The 21146-nt window shown below is 45.8% G+C and overlaps 1 protein-coding gene, 1 long non-coding RNA gene and 3 gene segments (V, D, J or C); 1 reads left to right on the plus strand and 4 right to left on the minus strand.

Moving 5' to 3' along the window:
• The window catches only part of LOC117072417, a 293342-nt gene that overhangs the window by 252303 nt on the left and 19893 nt on the right, over nt 1-21146 (minus strand).
• Nucleotides 1-21146, minus strand: part of LOC117072418 — a 372247-nt gene that overhangs the window by 242820 nt on the left and 108281 nt on the right.
• Nucleotides 1-21146, minus strand: part of LOC117072419 (M1-specific T cell receptor beta chain-like) — a 339687-nt gene that overhangs the window by 237093 nt on the left and 81448 nt on the right. The gene's annotated exons all lie outside the window — the stretch shown is intronic.
• On the plus strand, nt 7459-9487 carry LOC117072441. The gene is made up of 2 exons (XR_004432800.1): nt 7459-7566; nt 8848-9487. It is a non-coding gene; the product is annotated as an uncharacterized LOC117072441 (long non-coding RNA).
• On the minus strand, nt 19293-21095 carry LOC117072424. The segment is given in 2 exon segments: nt 19293-20035; nt 20125-21095. Coding segments are annotated over 2 exon segments (558 nt in total).

The following is a 21146-nucleotide window of genomic DNA, read 5'->3' on the forward strand; positions in this document are numbered from 1 at the left end:
ACACTTGAGCTAGTATCTCGGTGCAATCATGGAGCGGGGCATCCAGGTCCGGGTTGGGCAGCAGCGAGGCAGGGTTTAAGGTTGTTGGGGGCAGGAAAGTTATCCTGAGGGGGTTTAGTAGTAGTCCTTGGTAGTGGGTGAGCCGGGCGTTACTTATCCATCGATTAGGTGGCTGTTTGAGTACACCCTCGATGGCATGTGGGGTAATGACCCATAATTCTTGTCCCATGACAAGTTTATCAGCATCTTGTACCATCAGGGCCGTGGCTGCAATCATTCGGAGAGCACTGGGTCTAATTTCTTTGACAGGTAGGCAACTGGCCTCTGCCAGGGGCCTAAGTTCTGAGTTAGCACCGCCTTGGAGACACCCTTGCTCTCGTCCACGTATAAGTGGAAGGGCTTGGTGACATCAGGTAGTCCCAGGGCGGGCGCAGAGAGTAGGGCAGTTTTAATCTGTTGAAAAGCCGACTCGGCTTCTTCTGTCCAATTAAATGGCTGTTGTCCCTGTGTTGCCTGATACAAGGGTTTAGCCATCTCTGCGAACCCAGGGATCCATAATCTACAAAATCCCGCCGATCTCAGGAATTCCCTTACTTGTTGGGTGGATTGTGGCCTGGGGATCTGCAGAACAGTTTGCTTCCGGGCGTCTGTTAACCAGCGTTGCCCTCCTCTTAGCAGGTACCCCAGATATGTTACTTCTAGTTTACAGATTTGAGCTTTCTTTGCCGAGGTCGGTAGCCCAGATCCCCTAGAGCTTGTAAGAGACCCTTGGTGCCTCGGATACAAGCTTCCTGGGTCTCGGCAGCAATCAGGAGGTCATCAACATACTGTAGTAAGGTTATTTCAGGGTGTTTGCATCGGTACTCACCCAGGTCTTCATGGAGGGCCTCATCAAACAGGGTAGGAGAGTTTTTGAATCCCTGCGGCAGTCTGGTCCATGTCAATTGGCCACTTATGCCCCTTTCAGGGTCAGTCCACTCGAAGGCAAAGAGCTTTTGGCTCTGAGGGGCTAAAGGCAAACTGAAGAAAGTATCCTTCAAATCTAAAACAGTGTACCATTGATGTTTAGGGTTTAGGGTACTCAGGAGGGTGTACGGGTTAGGCACAGTTGGATGTATGTCCATAACCCTCTTACTGACTTCTCTCAAGTCTTGTACAGGTCTGTACTCTCCGCTATTGGGTTTCCGTACCGGCAACAATGGAGTATTCCAGGGCGAGTGACATGGGCGAAGGACCCCTTGGTTGAGGAGCCGGCGAATATGTGGTGCAATCCCTTCTTTGGCCTCTAGGGGCATCGGGTATTGGCGAACCCGAACGGGGTCCGTCCCAGGCTTGAGTTCAACAAACAAGGCAGGATGGTGTTTTGCTAGCCCTAAGCCCCCCATTTCTGCCCAAACTCCTGGATATTGCCAGAGCCAGGTTGCTATGTCCTGGTCAGGGGCCGCTCGCTCCTGGTGGAGCCGGTACTCATCTTCTAAGGTTGTAGTCAGGACGGACACGGGCTGATTTTGGGAGTTGGTCACGACAGGCCTCTCAGGGAGGAAATGGATCTGTGCTCCCATTTTAGTTAGCAGGTCTCTCCCTAATAGGGGACAGGGGCTCTCAGGGATGACCAGGAAAGAATGGGTTACATTCCTGGCTCCGAGGTTTACTGTTCTTTGTGTCGTCCAGGGGTATTTCTTAATTCCTGTGGCCCCTTGTACCCACGAGGACTTGGAGGATAATTTTCCATTAGTTTCAACTAGGACTGAGTGCTGTGCTCCCGTATCGAGGAAGAACTGAACTGGGGACCCCTCCACTTGCAAAGTTACCCTAGGTTGGGGGAGGGGGTCCGAACCCCGTCTTCCCTAGTCTCCGTCTTGAGTGACTAGTACGGGTGTAGACCTAGGGGGTCCCTGTCCTCTGCGTTGTTTCTTTTTAGGGCAGTCCTTTATCCAGCGGCCAGTCTCCTTACAGTAGGCACATTGGTCTTTGCTTAGATTATCATGTCTAGGGGACCGCCTAGGTTGGGCGTCCTCTGGCTGTAGATGCTCTTTTTGTACTACTGCTGCCAGGACCTTGGTCATTCTTTCAGTGGCCTTAAATTGCTTTTCCTCTGGAGTATCTCTATTATTGTAAACTCGCTGGGCTATCTGAAGGTCCTGAATCTGTTTTCCCTCTAAGTCTTCTAATTTCTGGAGTTTCTTTTAATGTCTGGGGCCGCCTGATTTACAAAAGACATTACAACAGCTGCCTGACTTCCTGGGGCCTCTGGGTCCATGGGGGTGTACTGTCTAAAAGCTTCTATTAATCTTTCTAAATAGGTAGCTGGGCTTTCTGTCTTTCCCTGCAGAACAGAGTATACTTTAGCCAAATTAGTGGGCTTGAGAGCAGCTGCCCGGAGACCCGCCATTAGAGTCTGGTGATAAAGGTGTAGCCGTCCCCTACCTTCTGCCGTTTTGTAGTCCCACGCCGGCCTGGTCAGCGGAAAAGTCACATTTATGAGGTCGGGGTTGGCAGTCGGTTGACCGTCGTCCCCCGGGACCAACTTTCTAGCTTCTACCTGGATTCTCTCTCGCTCCTCCGTTGTGAACAAAATTCGGAGGAGCTGCTGACAATCATCCCAAGTGGGCTGGTGGGTGAACATGACACTATCTAGTAAAGCCATTAAATCTTTGGGGTTGTCTGAAAACCGGGCAGTCTGAGTCTTCCAGTTATACAGATCACTGGTGGAGAATTGCCAGTACTGGAGCCTGGGGATTCCCGTGTCATCTGGGGGTCCTATTTCCCGAAGGGGTAGAGCCACTGTGGAGTCAGGCGGCTGGGGGGGGAGCTAATCCGCAAAGTGTGCCCTTGCGTCCGCCCCGCCGGTCCTTCAGAGTTACTTTCACTTTCAGTGAGCTTGGGTGCGCTGGCCGCCTCCCGTCCGCCTACTTCTTCCTGCGACACAGCCCGGGGGGCTGGGACCTGGGGCCCAGAGGGGTACAGAGGGGGATCTATGGACAGTGGGTCCTCACTATCAGGTAAAACAGGATGGGGGGGCGGTCGGTTGCTTGGATTTTAGCGGCCGAGCAACCAGTGCCTTGCATGGTTCGGGGGCTAGTAGGAAAGGGGACAGCCAAGGGGGCGGGTTCTCAACAAGGTCCTGCCATATGAGAATATATGGGATTTGATCCGAGTGGCCAGCACGCCCAGGTAGAAAAACCTTGGACTTTACTTTAGTAACGACAGGAAGACAGAATGTCCCTTCAGGTGGCCACCCTACATTAAAGGCGGGCCATTCGGAGTGGCACAGAGTGATTAGCTTTCCCCTCCTGATTTCCACACCAAGATCATGGCCCCTTGCTCTAACATCCTTGAAATTATTTATGAGGAGAGATAGAGGTGTGCTTTGGGTATTACCCATCTTAAACAGTAGCACCCAGAGTGGCGTCTGGAACAGGTCCTGCAAGGAAAAGTGAGTTGCTGTAACAGGTCCTGCAAGGGAAAGTGAGTTGCTGGAACAGGTCCTGCAAGGGAAAGTGAGTTGCTGAATATCAACAACAAGTTATGTCAGTTGCAAGCGCGCTCCAGAAATCTGGATCAGAATTAATTTAGTCAAGAATCAGATGAGAGCCAGGGGACGTCTCTCACCGGTCTCCGCTGGCCGTCCTATAGCACGTCCGCCAGGACTATGTCAGCTTTCAGCTTCAGTTACAGACCTCGCGAGTCACAGATACAGGTTCAGAACAGACGCAGACAGACAAACAGGGACAAGCCGGCTTACCTATCAGCAGATCGATCCTGGTAGATCCGTTGACCAGGGGTCTGGTGGACTTGGGGAATCCCGGACGAGCCCCCAGATGTTATGCCCAGACTGTTTATTCCCCGAAGAAGACCACCAGAGTCCAGAGTCAAAGCCAAGTGGCAAGGATCTTTACTGCAAGTTCGAACTTGGTCCCTCTGCTCCAAGATGGTCCCTCAGCATACAAGAGGGCCCTGAACGATGCATGTGCTCGCTTTTTATAGCCCGATGTAAACAGGATATGTAAGGTTACAGAGAAACAAGGGAATTCTTTGGGTTACAGCATTACAATTGGTTAACATTTTAAGTTATACATTTAGCAGTTTTTTTATTGGTTCCCGCGCTTTCAGTAAAACCACTCCACAAACAGTTGTGACCTTAGGGGACTCTCCAGGTGGTGTTTTTCTAAAGTTGACACAAATGGAGGAATGTTTGCACTGGGCCCAGGAAGTTGAGACAAATGGAGGAATGTTTGCACTGGCCCAGGAAGTTGAGACAAATGGAGGAATGTTTGCACTGGGCCCAGGAAGTTAAGACAAATGGAGGAATGTTGCACTGGGGCCAGGAAGTTGAGACAAATGGAGGAATGTTTGCACTGGGCCCAGGAAGTTGAGACAAGTGGAGGAATGTTTGCACTGGGCCCAGGACTGAGATATATGTTTGATTTCTTACACCTGTACATTTCATATACAAGAAGTGACCACTTAGTTGCTTTTTTCCCTCCCTCATGTTAACAACAGCTCCTCATAGAGCTCCCTGGTCTAGTTTATTCACATCAGTGTCTCTGTTACATCTTGTGATGGGAATAATTTTCTCAAAGCTCAGATCTTCTGGTTCCAGGCCACTAACCACTTACCTGCTCTAGTATCTCCCCATTGCCAACACCATGATGCCTGTACCTGCAGTGCTATAGGGTACACAGACCCTCCTACCCCTGGTGTCTTATCTGAAGACAACCCCAGGTGGTTCTAGACTTCCCCTCCCTCGAACTCCAGTGACCCATCGATCAATCCCACACAGAAACAAGCAGACTGTCCTTTATCTGGCTCCACCATTTATTAGCTCTGAGACCATGGGCAAGGCCATTCATTAACCTTCCTGGACTCTAACCTCATGTAGATCCATCTATAAAACAAGACTAACATTCCTCTCAATGCTTTATGAGCATGAACTCAGATACTGTGTAGTCTCCCATAGGATTGATAATTATCTATCCTTTTATCCATTCCTGTCTCCTCATGCATGAGAAACTGATAAAAGCTCTCAGACCTGCTAGGACTATGAGTGATGGAAAAGCTGGAATCATCAAATAAGTGCTGGGGTAAGGAGAACCTGGAAGCATAAGATGCCATTCAGTCACTTTAGAAAAGATCTGGCAGAATTTAGGAATCAGGCAACAGAGCACGAGTGTACCTGTCTACCCTCATTATGCAATGTGAAGCAGCTAATAGGAGCAGGTTAGGTCTATATAGACCAACCTGGAACAATAAAGAACAAGTCTATTAACAGAAAAGAGCATGCACATGGTAGGTAAAGTGTACAGGTGGACCTATTTTCTGTAGGTGTACTTGGGTAGAAAGTTATGCATGAACACAGAAAAGAGGGGTGAAAGGAAGCAAACCAGAGGGTTAATATTCATTACCAATGGAAGGTGGGATTGGATTCAAGGGCATTATTAACATTTTCATTACATATATATTATTTAATTTGGTTATTAAAAAATCTTAACCACATACAAGCTTTAAGTTTACACTTTTCATCAGGTGTCAGAATTTGTAGCATCTAAAAGGGCAAAGTACAGAAAGCTTCTGTTAATGGAACTCCCTATAAAGGCTCTTTTTTTTTTTTTTTTATAATAAACTGAGGATAAAGTGTGCTCCGTGAAAATGCACGAGCTCCTGGAGAACACAGCAAATCTCTGACTGCTGAGGAGGTGAGCATTGAGGTCGATATATTTGATGGTGAGGTCAGTTCATGCTGATTATGAACTAATAAGGCTTCTTCTACCTCTGAAAGCCTGATCACCATGGGGAAGTGGAGGATCTCACTCCTTGTTCTAGAACAGACTTCGAATAGCCCCCTGATTGGAAAAGGAAGAGAAATGAGCACCCTCTAGTGCCTGCATTTCCAAACTCAGTGAGAGCTTGTTTCCAGTTTTACATTTTTCAAGCTTTAGAAATGCTCTTTGTTTCTGATCCAAGTAGCAGTATTATTAAGATGTTGATTGTAATGATACTGCACGATTATCAATAGCACACAGCTTTCTCAAATACAGATTTAGCGAGTGGGTGGAAGAAAATGCTGTCCTTAGAGAAGATGTTCCGACTTTAGTATGTTTAAGATTCAATTATTTAAAATAGCTAGTCTATTTTTGGTCTTTCCTGCCTAAAGAGGTAAAACTGCATTCGTCTTTAAAGCATAGATTCAAATCATTTCGGCGAAATTGGGGCTTCCACCCCAATTTTGGGCCTCCACCTACCTCTCCACCATCAGCTCCGGGTGTCTACTTCAGGGCTGTGTTTGACAGGCTGTTGCTTTTTCACTGAACATATGTCCTTCCCTCCCATTCCTAGGTCTCTGTCTTATTTCTTACATGAGACATATTTCAGGTACATTTATTCTTAGTGGTGAAAATCCAAAATTAAATTTTACTAGAATAGATTGAGAAAAATATGCTTAGACATTTATATGAGAAAGTGGTTTTTGTTCACACACAAACAAAATTGTTGTTTAGTTTTTGTTGCATTAAATTAAACTCTTGTGCATCAAAAAACACCATAAAAATGAAAATGTAAGCTACAGACTGGGGAAAGACACAGGGAATGCATACAAATGATTGTTAAAAAGTGTGAAATTTAACATTCCTCAAAGTTGCTAATGAAGAGGCCATAGTAATGACCCCTGAAGACAACTGAATCTCTACTGCCGCCCTGCTGGTCACTAGAGGGCAGTGTGAGGGCTCTGACTTACTGACCAGGACACAGAAGGTGATGATGGAGCAGGGATTAGGTAGAAAATGTATGGACTAGTTTGTTTTCCTACTTCTGATCCTTACAAGCCAGGAGACATGGGAAAATGACTCAATGTCCCTGAGCCTTCCATCCATAAAGGAAAAATAAGAATGTTTGATATGCAAGGTTGTTGAAAGGCTTTAAGCTATATAACAAATACAAAGAATAAATTGCACATCTAGGGCTCATTGGTCACTCTTGTCCTGAAGTTACCCAGGAAGTGACAAGCTGCAAGGATATGCAGCAGAGAAGTGGGCACTCTCAGGGCACAGGAAACCTGGGCTCTGTTGGTTGGGAGAGCTCTGCGCTCAGTAGGACACAAGACATGCCTTCCAAACAACTCAAAACTTCCCTTGAAAGAGTGAAACCTGGGTTGGGCCTGCAGCTCTCAAATCAAAGCTAAGGCAGGAAGTTTATATACAGAATGTCAGTGACTCTACCAGGCTGTGCCAAGCTGCTGGCACAGAGATACAGGGCCGAGTCTCCCTTCTCTGAGGCATTCACATTCAGCTCAGAGCTATAGTTAGGGAACTGGCGACCTGAGAATCGATCAGGGAAGTTGCCTCTTCCTCTCTCTTCCTTCCTATCATACTCAAAGATAAGCTGGGGCTCCTGCCCCAGGGTCTGTTGGTGCCAGTACACACTGCTATGCCCAGAGATAGGAGAGCATCTCAGAGTCACCTGCTGTCCTCTCGTTTTGATCAGGTGTGTGTGACTTTGGGTGACTTCAGTGTCCACTGGGCCTGTGAGAAAAGGAGATGGAAGATGAGCACAGCAGACAGCCTCCCCAAGGTAAAGTGGAGGACACAGGAGTGGGAAAGCTGAAAATGGGGCTGCTGTCCAGTGCACAGGACTCACCTGCTCCCAGGAGACAAAGCAGTGCCTAGCAGAGGAGCCCGGGGCCCATGGCACAGTGGGGCAGGCAGCACTGCACCTGACGCAGGGCTTGATTCTCCTGGGATAGAGTTGAGTGAGTTCTTTGCCTTGATTTTCCTGATGGGAGGGATATCCTGTGATGTCACTGTCCTGTGTCCTCCCAGTGCAGCCTTCCTTATGTCTAGTGCTCCACGGACCCTCTACCTGTCCTGCAGAGCTGGAGGGATGGGTGAAGGCAGAAGCTTCTGAGATGGTACAGTTGCTCCTCTGCCTACACTGTCCCAGCTCACAAGCTGCCTGATTGCCGTATCACCCTCCTCCCTCCTAGCACTGCGATGCTCCATGCTGGAGCTCACACACCTGCTCATCAGCGGAGGGTGAGGAGCCTGTGATTAAACGTCAGGTTCCAGCTGTTCCTTGCAGTCCTCACATCATCTTCCTGATGCTAGATTCACTCCAATGTTTCTAACTATATTTTCTTGTCCCAGGCAATATTCCCAGCCCCTTTCCTCAGTGACTGGTGGTGCGGAGTTCCCAAGACTTAGTCTGATCAGATCCAAAGCAGACCTGAGTTGTCTGTAAATTATTAATAGTACAGATTCCCCAGAAATAATTCTAGTACTTTAACAGCTCACAGCACAGAGTTTGGCTTATAGGAGACAGGACAGTAGAGGGAGGTAGGGTCACCATCTGTGCTGGCTTGCAAAATCCATTCCCTTGGCTCCCTTCTTTCTGGGTTAAATTTCGTGGTGCCTGAAAGTAGTCCCACAGTAGCCTGAATGCTTAGCACCTTAGATATTTCTTTCTGCAGATATCTTAGCGAATGACTCATAATTTTTATGTTCCATGAAGTCCTAGAACAGGACACAATTTTGCCAAGGATTTTGCTACTTACAATAAGAATGGCATTTACTTCAATTTCTGATACCTTCTTTCTCATTTCTCCATGAGCCCTCACCAGAACTGCCCTTAATTCTCTATTTTCAGCAATCTAGGCTTTTACTAGTCTGCTCCTCCCAATTCTTTCAACCTCTATCCATTAGCCACTTCTGATTACAGCTGCTTCCACATTTTCAGGTATTATAGCAACAGCTTCACTCTCGGTACCATATTTTCTTTCAATTTCTTTCCTATTGCTATAAAGAAATACCACAGACTGGGTAATTTATAAAAACAAGTGGTTTATTTGGCTTATAGATCTGGAGACTGGGACGTCCAAGATCAAGGGTCCATAGCTGATGAGGGCCTCCTGCTGTTATCCAAGGCAGAAGGAAGGGGAAGCAAGCATCCGAAACAGAGAAAACAGCTGAATTCATCCTTTTTATCAGAAGACCATTTCCGAGACAACGAATTCACTCCCACAATAAGGGCATTGATCTCTTTCTGAGGGCAGATCCCTCATGAACTAATTGTAGCTGTTCCACCTCCCAATACCATTACATTGGCAAATTTCAACATGAGCTTTTGTGGGGACACGCAAGCGTAGCACACACATCTACACCGTGAGTCTGTATTTCCACTCTTAAGTCTATATCTGAAAAAAAACAAAGAATGCATATGTCCACAAGAAAGAATTCCACAAGAATATTCACAACAACTTTATTCATAAAGGTTGAAGACGGGAATAACGTGGATATCCATCAACAGGAGCATGGATAAAGAGGCTGTGGTATATTTATGCAATGGAATATTCGTCATAAGAAAGAATGACCTACTGATACAACAATATGAAAACACTTCAGAAATACTAATTTTGGAGAAAAATAACTCAATAAAAATATGATTACATTATATGAAGCTCAAGAATAGACAAAGCTAGTCAATGGTGATAAAAATAGAAAGGTTTTTATCTCTGGGATAGAAATTAATTGGAAATGAGCATGAGGATGCTTTCTTGAGCAATGGAAATTTTTTAATAATAATTTCAGTTATTATTGCACTGGCATACGCATTTGTCAAAATGTACCAGGATATCCTTGTATTAATATTTCGTTTTACTCTCTATTAATTATACCTTAATAAAAAGTATTACTAAAAATTAAACAGCTAAATTGCATAAAAGGTGGGAGTCATACACAAATGTATGCTTGTATTCTGCACAGCCCAATTTAAAAATGAATCACACAAAAATAAGAAAAGACAGGAACGCACCTATCTGTGTAAGATATGGAGAATGTGAGAAGTGCTCAGTGACTGAAATAGGCAACATTGAAATTTGGCAACAAAATAACCTCAAGTGACCAGTGGGCTGGAAAACAAGTGAGGATCAATATCAAGGAAAGCTGTAGACAAACAAAAGCTTTCTAAAAATATCTTAATGAGCTGTTGAAATTCTGAGAACCATGAGCTGTTATACATTTCATAACTTGGGAAATTGGGCATCCGTCAGTCTCACAATCGAGCATTTCCTTTCTTTTTGACTTTCAACATATTGGCCAATAGTTGAATTGATTTTTTTGCCCAGCAAGCAGACTGCTACCCTCTTTGTGAGTTGGGTTCTGGGAGACGCGGCACTCCCCCTTTGGCAGCCTCACAGAGGGGAGTTGGGCACAGCACAGACACAAGGGGTTCCCTGCACGTGGGGTTTGCAGTCCCTGTATAGCCCAGCTATGGAACACCCAGCCCTGCAGTTAACGGATACCAACTAAAGAAACCTTGCCTCTAGGTGTCCGCTTTAACTGTAAGTGCCAAAGAGGGATACAGGCTGGAGAAAAATTAAACGTTTGCTCAATATTATTCTGTATTATTTTACAAGAGAATCAGTTGAGGAGTTCATGGATTTTCATTCAAGCCAAAGTCATGATAATAGCTGAATTCTTCCTCAATCTACCCTGAGAGGACTCAGACACTGCCCTATGCCCACAAATACTTAGTAGAGACTCATTTATAGTCTCTTTGCGATAATTCTACTAGTCGATTATCTTCAGGACTAACTGTCAGGCACAGTTTGGTGCATCTACTAACATTTTCCTTCAGTAGTTTGTTTACTTAAGTGTTGTAGAAATTGTTCTCAATATTTTTTTGGCCTCCAGAGAACATCTGCTTGGTGTCCAATGGAATCTGAGCCAAGGTGATGTTATGAGTACTACTTATAAACTTGCAGAATTCCAGATCACTCAAGCAGGTTAAAGCTGTTGCCTGGCGAGACCGGCAGGGAAGATGAGGTGCAGCAGAGATGCGCTGAACTCAGGCACAGCCCACCCCTCACTTTTCCCTTTTGCTCTGAGGCAGTTGCTCCTCTGCACCTGCCTGGACACCAAGGCTGCCCAGCCAACATTCTTCAACTGTAGAGCTCATTAAAGATGAGAGGGACGTCCCACCGCTTGCATAACTGTAGGTAGCCTAGCAATAACTGAAAACTGCTGCAACATCTGCATAATATTGGATCCAAGCCCTAATTTTTCTTAACTATTTCCCTCCTATGTTGCTCTCCCAGAAGCCCCAGAGCCCTTTAGCTCCCAGTGGACCACACTGCCATCTTGTGGCCAATAAGTGAAATGTCATCACCGTTTCTTCTGCAATGGCCCAAGGAATGCTGAGCAATGTCAGCAGTGAGCCGCCAGAATATTCCAGAAGTGCCATCCCGCAGGTTTTATGAGCAGTTTCCCTAAACCCTCATCCCAACACTAGTTCTAACCCTGATTATTGCATGGAGTTACCAATCTTAATATCCCACCGTCATTCTGAATAACTCTTATCACATAGCTCCAGTTATAGCCTATCTTTTTCTACCTTAAAACTACCATCTAAAGAAAGAGGAACAGAATGAGAGGAATGAAAGAAAATAATATTTGGTTTAAAATAGGAAGAAAACACAGATGTTGAAGTATAAAGAGATTATTTAATCTGAATCACTAAAAATAAACAAATGTCCTTCAATAATGACAGTGTTACCCCAAAAGTATAGATCAGCAAAAGATGAAGTCAAATGTGTAATAATAAAAAGTAAAATTGAAATATACAAAATGAATCCTCATATAAGGCAATAAGCCATAGTGGAGGGAGCAGTACCTAATGCAGTAAATAAGGATGGATATTATTAAGACCAGCAAAGGGCCTGCTACAGGAAATGATCACATTATACAATGCACATCCACTGATCTGAGCACCAAAGAGGGAAAAAATGATTCTGGAAGAGGCAGAGGGCAGCGGTAGCTGAGAACACGCTGGTGCAAAATAGTATGATAAGGAAGTAAATCAGCCAGGGGACTGTGGAGTACATGACTTTTCTTTCTCCTGTCTCCTGTGACAGCTGAACTGGACCATTTTCCTCTCTAAGAATTTGCTCCTGCACCCTGAGTTAGATGCCCCTGGTATTTGCTCCACCTCAGCTTCCCATGGACGAACTCCCTCTCCCTCCCTGTTGAGCATGGTCTGAAAGAGAGGTCATCTCTCCCTCCCCTTCAATCCCACAGTACTGGGGATTGGCACAGACTTCTCAGTTGGCACTGACTTCTCTCGTGGCATGCTCACATGCCCCCTAACTGTGCCTTTTCATTTCCACTAGACTGAAAGTAGGATATGGGCAATGAAACTTAATACTTTTATTATAGGAATGCATAAGTGACTGCTTTCAAAATTATTGCTGTTTCTTTCACTGCCTTGGATTATATCTGAACAGGAAAAGAGGCACAATTTCTTAATATGAGTTAACCACCAAAACCTTCCCAAGTGCCAAAAATAATATAACTACCAAGGGATTGCTCTCCTCATTGGTGCGATGGAAAAAAAAATACTTTAATGGAGACCCAGAATTCAGTCCCCTTCATCCAAACATCATTGTATGGCCTCGCTTTACCTAAGAGACAGGGAGAACCATTCCTGTGCCCTGCACCTGGCAGGAAAGCCCTGCTAGAGACTGTGGGGAGTTGGCGAGGATGAGTCCTGGTGATTCCGCCCCCAGAGCAGGGATTCTCAGGCGACTCTGGACAACTTTCAGGGACTGAGATGGAGAGTGGCCATACTTAATCTTGGAGGGGACAATACTTCGGGTGTGACCCTTCTGACCTCTCAGCCTAAAGTAAAAGCAGAGTCACTCCTAACTAGTGTGGAGCTACTTAGCTATGACTGGTGAGCTGCTTAGTTTCCTAAGAAAAATAGTCCCTGTTTCAAGATCTGTCGGAGCCACAGAAGAATAGCAAGGCCATAAGTGATTCACAATCTCGCTGCCTGGCCATCTCTGTTGCCGATGACTCCAGCATCTGAGTATTCCATGCAGGAAAGATAATTTGTAAATAATGCACTGGTTCAGTGACACCTTTAGAGATATTCAAAATAGTTGTCATGTTTCAGACTGGCATGCTTGTAGGAGACACAGACCTACAGAGCAAGATAATTTGGAGGTTGAATAGAAATAGGAAAAATTGAGGACCCCTTAGATAATGGCTTCTAGGAGCAAGAGTAGAGGAGAGGTGAATTCTGAGCCCTTTTGTCCCCACAAGACATGGCATAACAGGGGCATCAGAAAATACTCCAGTGATGTGCTGCTAAACTGGGTGTCTATGAAGGTGGGAGCATGGCTGGTAGCATTTGCTAATTTCTGTTGTACCAGCATCCCCACCATGGCAGATTTCAAGCAGCCAACATTGCTTCACTGAATGGGGAGCTGGGAAGAGTATGCATATTTGGCTCTTCTGAGTCATACAAGGTGGGTCCAGCACATCCCTAGACTCAAGAGCAAAGCTTTCAAAGTTCTTCAATGCTTCCTACTCAACACACTAAAAATGAGGCCACAGCAACTATAGCAAACCTCATTATTTTTCATGACAGGATCGGAGTGTGTGATCCTGGGTCTTAGAGTGGAGAAAGGGATGTTTGTTCAGAGAAAGAATTTCTGAGTCCTCTGAAGCTGCAGAGATCACAGAGCAAATAATTATACAAATAATTACGGTTGGAAAGCTGCTAGTCTTTGACTTGAAGTAATTGTAAAGAAATGTTTCTCCTGCTTAAATTAAGAAGATAGAATGATTTCATTGAGTAGAATCCCTATTCCTTCCTATTTGATCATTAGTAACGTCTGCCCTTTGCTCCTCTTGCATGTTCATTCTCAGTATAAATTGGAAGCCCTGCTTGCTTTCGTTACATGTCCTTGCAGCACCGTTTACAACTGTGGACTGTGTTCTGTTCAGCCTCAGTGTCAGCAGAGCTTGTCCACTGTTAGAACCAGGTGTCCCAGGAGTCATGTGGAGGAAGACGGCAGCCATTGCAAAGAAGTTCTAGGAAGACAGAGCATTCCCATCTGTGCCCTGGCCTTACTCAGTCCCAGGAGACACAGGGCACCTGAGCAAGGAGTGATTTGATGGTAACACACAATAAAAAATGGGTCCAGAGCATCTCCCTACCACAGACTATCATTCTCTGGGGAAAGAAATTTGGGGTCTGTACCATGACGATTTCTTATCAGTGAATTTGGAAGGGCTATGATGCCCCTCCTAGCTATGAAAGACTCAGGGCACCTCTAACATGGCTGTGTCTGGGACACTGAGTCCCAGATTTAGAGAACTGCTCTGTCACCGAGGACTCTCAGAAACTCATGATCCATAATCACATCAGCTCTGACCAGTGCATTCGCTTTCATAGATACAAACTGCAGCATCACCCACAAACAGGTGGAAGATTCTATTACAATATAATCATTGTACTTCTATTTATAACAAGTACTATATAACAATACATAATATGAGAAATAAAATAAAAAGGAATAGGATCAATATTATAAATAAAACACTAACTGAGTTAAAGGCCTCAGTAAATTTATTTCAAATCAAATGCCTTGGACAGCAATGAAAACACTCAGAGTCTAGAAATCAGATTTCCTGAGGGAATCAAGGTGAACTGGTAGCAGTGGCGAATGCATGCTTCTGTCTATCAGGACAGCAGCAATGGCAAATGGAAACAAAATAAAGGATGTATGCGGCTTAAAGTAGGCAGAAGAAATGAAGTCTTATTGTTATCATGACTCTATTTATCAAGTAAGGACCATAAATTTGTAAAGATCTTTACTTCAAACAGGAAGAGATGTTTGATATTTTGTGGCAGAAAACTTCCAAGGTGACAGGGATAGAAGAAGCTTCAGAAGAAAGATCTTCCTGGGGATGTAGCCTCAGACCTTCCAGATGCCCCAACGTATGCATGAGAAAAGCATGTTTCCTGCTTTTGACAACCTCAAGTATGTGGGCAGCACCGCAGTCTCCAAGACCTATAGAAGATGCATGTCTGCCTTGAAGGCCAAGGCTAAGACACCCACTCCTTGCTGGGAGCAGTGAGCTGGCTCCGAGGACTCCTAGAGTGCAGTGGGCCAGGATTGTTTTCACCACCTACATTCGCAGTCACTGTGTTTCAGGAATGAATCTGTGGTCTCTTTCTACCCAAAGGACAGCCGCTGTCCAAATCGACTTCTTTCCCACGAAAAGTGAGGAGCAAAGAGAGGCCTCTGTTAAGGGTCTCTAGGAGCTGCAAGGAGAGAGAAGGATGAGGTTTCTGAACAGGAAGGAGGCGACTGTGCCACGCTGTGGCTAAGCTGCTGGCACAGAGATACACGGCTGAGTCTCCCTGCTCTGTGCGTTCGATCTTCACGGTGGAGACGGATCCCTCAGGCCTCTCTGCAGAGAAGCGATCACTGAGCAGCCCTGATTTGTCTTGTTGAGCTTCATAACTGAAGTAAGTCAGAAGCTCTGGGCCCTGCCCCAGGGCCTGTTGGTACCAATAGAGGGCTGCATGACCCGAAATTGGATCACACCTGAGAGCTACCTCCTGTCCCCTCTTTGAGACTTTGTACCTTGGAGACTGGGAGACTCCAGCACCTGTGTGATCTGTGGAAATAGAATTCGGCAACAAAATAAGGGACACATTTGTAGTCATCAGACACACACACACACACACACACACGCCTACACACAGAGAAAAAATGAAACTACTTGGTGTTCAGAGGACTCACCTGTCCCTAGGAAACCCAGGACCACCCAGCAGAGGAGCCTGGTGCCCATGGCAGGGTCAGGCCAGGATGGGGGCGTTACCAGATCAGTGTCACTGTGAGCAGGAGCAGAGGATGACGGACGTCCTTGTCCCCACAGGGCAGTTCCCACAGTGACATCACTTCCTCTCTCAATCCCCAGGACGTCAGGGTCACAGCATTTACATTAGAACACACCTGGGTGCTGCTTTTAAATATTTATAAACTCCCTTTTAACAACATCACTGCATTTCTCATTGCTTTGGGCTCCCATGCTGTCTGGTGCCAGAGGCATCATGCTGCATCTCTGAGTTCATCTTCTCGTCCTACAGCCGCTCCTCTGTCTGCTGGGCATGTCCTGTAGGATGTGCCAACAGCATCCCCAGTACAAGGCACCAAGGCATGAGCTCATTGTTTTTCCTGCAAGTCAGGGTCCCCTGTGCCATCCTGATTCACTTCCCAGCCTCCTCCATTCCCCCAGTCACACGTGCCCCATGGGACATCCCATCACATGGGTTCCCTCACGAGCTGCTCTCACACCTTTCTTCTGGGATCTGTTCCCACGTTTTTTAGCTGTAATTCAGAAAAGAGACCTTGGTAGCACACTCACAGCAGTCATTTTTCATATTCCCCTTCTAAAAGTTTTTTTTTTTAAATCAATCTCACCTTAAAAGAAGGAGAATGATAATTGAGCTAATGGTTATTTTTAACCGCTGTCTTGACTTACTGTTGTTCTCCATATATTCCTATGGGAGGTATTTCTCTTTTTTTCTGACTGCTTTCAAAATCTTCTCTTTGTCCCTCATGTTCTACAATTTCCTTATGACTTGACTGTCTTATTTGCAATTCATTTTGATTCTGGAAACTCTGAATTTAGATCCTTAAACACCTCTAAAAAATTCTCGGCTAACATCTCACAAATACCACCTCATAACATTCTACCTATTTTATCTGTTTGAAACATCAATCATATGCAAGAAAAAATGGAAAATTTTGAAAAAATATGAATATTCTAGTATATGGGAAAATCCATTTTTTTCCTTGTTCGTTAACTTTTTCATAGTTCACTTTTAATTTTCTGTGCTGCATTCTAGATCACTCCTGCAGAGCCATCATTGATATCACTAAACATCTCTTTAGGAGGAGCTGATCCACTGTTGGACTTTCCATTTTGTTTGCAGTGATTGTGTGAGGCATTTCTAGATATATTATTTGACAATTTTTATGAAAGTTGATGGTTTCAGGCATTCTCTTTTTCCTTGTTTCAGTTCCCCCTCATGTTCATTTAAATGTGGCTCTCCAAACTTTCATATCTCAGAATGCCAAAATTTCCAGTCTTCGGGTTTGTACTTCAAATGTTTGTTGCTTGTGTTCATTGTGTTCCTCGTTGCTATCTCCTAATATTCTCACACTGGGGATCTATTTGTTCGATGGGAGTCTGTGACATTCCAGGGAGGCCTGGACTGAGTGTGAACAACACTAAGAATCTGTGATTTTTACAGGCATCTCCAGTCTAACTCACAAATGTATAGGGCCTAGAACTGTCTGCTGGAAAGACACCCACGGCAAAGGTTGGTTGGGTCAAAAATGCTCTCAGGACACTCCCAAGGAAAGACTCAGAATAGAATTCAAATTTTCTCATTCTTTTTAATAAAACTCTTTTCATAAATAAATCCCATTAAGTCATGTAGTTATCATGACATTTTCTTCCAAGAGGAAATTACATAGATAGATAGATAGATAGATAGATAGATAGATAGATAGATAGATGCATACATATATGCACCCTCTGGGTGGAGGGAGACTTCAGACACAGGATTAAAACAAAAGTTAGTCACCAGTGTCTGGAACATCTACACACAAATTGTGTCCACATTCCCCTGGGCAACACGGGTGTCCCCCGGAGAGGAGTCCAGGGACTGTGGCAGGTTGAGGCAGTTGTGTGATCCAATGCCTTAATCTGGAAGAATCCATCCTGTGCTGGATTGTTTTAAGTCAGTTTTGCCAAGGTAAGAGCCTACATTTCCCAGAATGCCATTTCTCTTACCATTCTAGGTTAGAGATGGTCAAGGATATATTTGGTAAAATTTGGAAGACAGATGTAAGACAGTCACTATGACAATTGGTAGGTCAGACAGTGAGAGTTAGTGACCAGCAGATACAAAGGCATCCAACATACCTAGGAAGTCCTGTTGCTTCTGCACCCTGTGTCCAGTTCATCTTCCCAAATGCTGGCAAACAGCCACCAGCCTGCCCCCAGTGTTTGGCAGTGCACCTGCAGGGGTGACCCCCATAGAGAGGGAACAGCTTCCCCAGAAGCAGGTCTCCTTGGCCTTTTCCTGTACTCCCAGCTCAAGGTTTCACTGCATGGCCTGGCATGCTCTGATCCTCTCATGTCCCTGCCACTCCAGCCTGTCTTGCCCAGACCTCCAGGAGCCCTGGCTATTGACTGGCTCCTTCACCTTCTTACTTCCTCCTCAAGACCTTGTCTTCCTCAGCTCCTCCCACAGATGCATAGTCTAGTTCTGATCATAAATCTGTTACACTCTCAAACTTGTAGTGGCCCTGTTTTATTGATAATAACCTAATGGAGATTTTCTTACCAGAAGTGGTTTCAAGGAACGATGTATAAGGATGAATTCTAGAAGTGGTTTTCTGATCTGTCTCGATTTGTTGTGGGGAAAGACCCTGAAGGAGAGCACAGAGACCTAGAGGAGGTGAGGTGCTGCAGCCACAAGAGGAAGCCTTGACCAAGGTGTGGACGCCAGGATAGTGATTCCCCATCAATTTCCAAGACTGACCTGAGCCCAGCAATCAAAGGGATGGGATTTGTTGTACTTAATGTTAGATCTCTGCCAGGTTAAAGTAGATGTAGTATGTTCCTACTATTGGTTCATCCACCCACTCATCATTCACTCAACCTCCCATTCACTCATTCATCCTCTGTGAAATTGGTCTCCCCACATGCCAGGCACCAATGTTGGCAAATGCAGCAGGCACAGCCTTAGCTCTCATGGGCTTAAAAACTGAGTGGAGAGGTTGGGTGTGGTGGCTCAGGCCTGTAATCCCAGCGGTTTGGGAGACCAAGGCAGGTGGATCATGAGGCCAGGAGATTGAGACAATCCTGGTCAACATGGTGAAACACCACCTCTATTAAAAATACAAAAAAGAATTAGCTGGGCTTGGTGACGCATGCCTGTAATCCCAGCTACTCGGGAGGCTTAGGCAGGAGAATCACTTGAACCAGAGAGTCAGAGGTTGCAGCGAGCAGAGATCATGCCACTGCACTCCAGCCTGGCCACAGAGTGAGACTGTCTCAAAAAAAAAAAAAAAGAAAAATTGGGGGAAGCACAAAAATAATCAGAAGAAGTATCTGAGAAAGCCCAAGTGTGCTAAACATTACTAACAGACACATGATTCTACAAGAGCTTATGAGAGGACAGTTGATTTCAGCTGGGAGTGGAGGGAGTGCTTCCCGCAGGAGGGCTGATCATGCTGAGATCTGAAGCACAGGTAGGAGCTGGCCACTAGTCAAAGGAAGGCTCCAGCCCAGGGGAAAGGAAATGGCCTTTTAAGTCTTTGTGATGGAAAGGAAGGAGTCACAGAAGAGGGGTTCCTCCCACAGCTGCAGTAGAGAGGGACAGGGAGGTGGGGGATGGAGGGGGACTGCCCAGATGGGAAAGGTGGGCCACAGGAGAGACCACGTGAGGGTGGGGGCTGGGGGAAAACCTAGAGAGAGGAAGCAACACGGTCACCAGGGAGAGACTGGAGTCTAGATGGATGTGAAATACAAATCCTGTTTCATACTGGGGGCCCCAGACTCAGGATGATGAGTAGAAAAGTAGGAGCTGGGGAAGTCCTGGCCCTACCCAAAAGGGAGAGCTCAGAGGATAGACCAGAGAGAGCAACAAAGGAGACATCCGAGGACCTTGAGCAGTCCAGGCCTGGCTGAGACTGCCTGCAGAGGCACCTGGCACAGAGTGAGGCTCACACTGTCCTGGCCACCTGAGGCCACTCAGGATTCCAAGGTTCCTGTTGCAGAAAACTCTGCCCAGGTCATCCCTGAGTCTTGGGTGGGGGAGGAGGGCAGAGCCTGCCTGCTTTCATGTGCAGAGAGGAGACGGCCTTGTAGTGCTGTGGAGTAACCGCTGGCACAAATGTACACAGATGTCTGGGAAGGAGCAGCCGACTCCAGTCTGAGTGGGAAAACCTCTGTGTTTAACCTGGAGACATTGTAGCCATTGAGGACTTCTCCTTTATCAGTAGTACCAGCAGCACCTGAGTAATGAATCAACCTCAGCCCCATGCCTGGGTCTTGTTGATACCAGTACATGAAGTTATGGTTCATATCCTGGGCACACTGTACTGTCATGCTCTGTCCTGTCTTCAGGACTTGGAATTTTGAGGTCTGAGTGACACCAACATTCACTAGACCTGCAGAGAAGAACAAAGCTGATGCTGTAGCCCCAATGGAAAGGGGCTGGGGCTTGAAATCCACGCAAGGGGCCCTGCCCAGGACCCACCTGCCCACAGGAGAGAAAAGGCCGCACAGCACAGGAGCCCAATGCTCATGGCAGGTGCTACAGGACGGAGGGGTCTTCTGGGCCTGTGTGTTGATAAAAGGGGAACAGGACTCTCAAGGGAGTAGTTCCAAGACCTCATTCTCCCTGCCTGGGCCCCAGAGCCTTCCTGTCAGGAGAGGCCACGCCCATTCCCCAGATGGTCAAATTCAAGATAAATGCACCAGTGAACAGCTGAGAATGAGAAGAACACATTCGTCTGAATTGAAACAAGTCTATCAGATTTCATGATCTTTTGCGTCCAGACTTCTGAAACAGTCTAAGTAGGAACCCAGAGGGCCTTTCACCATCTATTCTTTATTCTTTCAAGACTGGCCACTGGCACCTCGAACTGCTGTTGGTATTGACAATAAAATAGGGAACAAAACATCCACAATTTCTGAAATGATGAGTTTTACAGTCTAGAGCGCAAGAGAAGTATCCATTAGTCACCCAAAGTCATGGAAAATGACAATGATATTAAATCTATGAATACTAATGCATATTATAAGCTGTGAGCTTTTACAATAAGGAGGTACAGCCTAGAAAAACTGTTGAAGGAGTGTCTCCCTAGAGATGGTCATAGTTAAACAGAGATTTGGAGAAAGAACACAAAATAAGAGACTTGTGTTGACCCAGAGGATACAGTGTGGAGTGGAATGGCCTTTGTTGGGAGGAGCATGATGCATGAGGAATGGCCTGAACTGACACTTCTGTGGTTGATGTGGAGATGAGGGTGCAGAGGAAGGGAGAGAACAGCTGGGAGCAGACATCACGTGGAGAAGGCTGAGGACTGACATGAGCGTGGTGTAGGGAAGAAGGAGTTGGGAAGGCCGTCAGGGAAAAGAACATAGACCTGTTTTGTCAATGCTGTCTGCAAATACACAATTTCAAATGAACCTTCCTTTCTGAGAGCAACTGAGGAACCGGACTTCTGAGGCCAGAGATGCAGGAGGAGCCTGGAAGAGACTGCATCTACTCACATC

Source organism: Trachypithecus francoisi, unplaced genomic scaffold (assembly GCF_009764315.1).
Source record: "Trachypithecus francoisi isolate TF-2019V2 unplaced genomic scaffold, Tfra_2.0 Lachesis_group4, whole genome shotgun sequence".
Lineage (NCBI taxonomy): Eukaryota > Metazoa > Chordata > Mammalia > Primates > Cercopithecidae > Trachypithecus > Trachypithecus francoisi.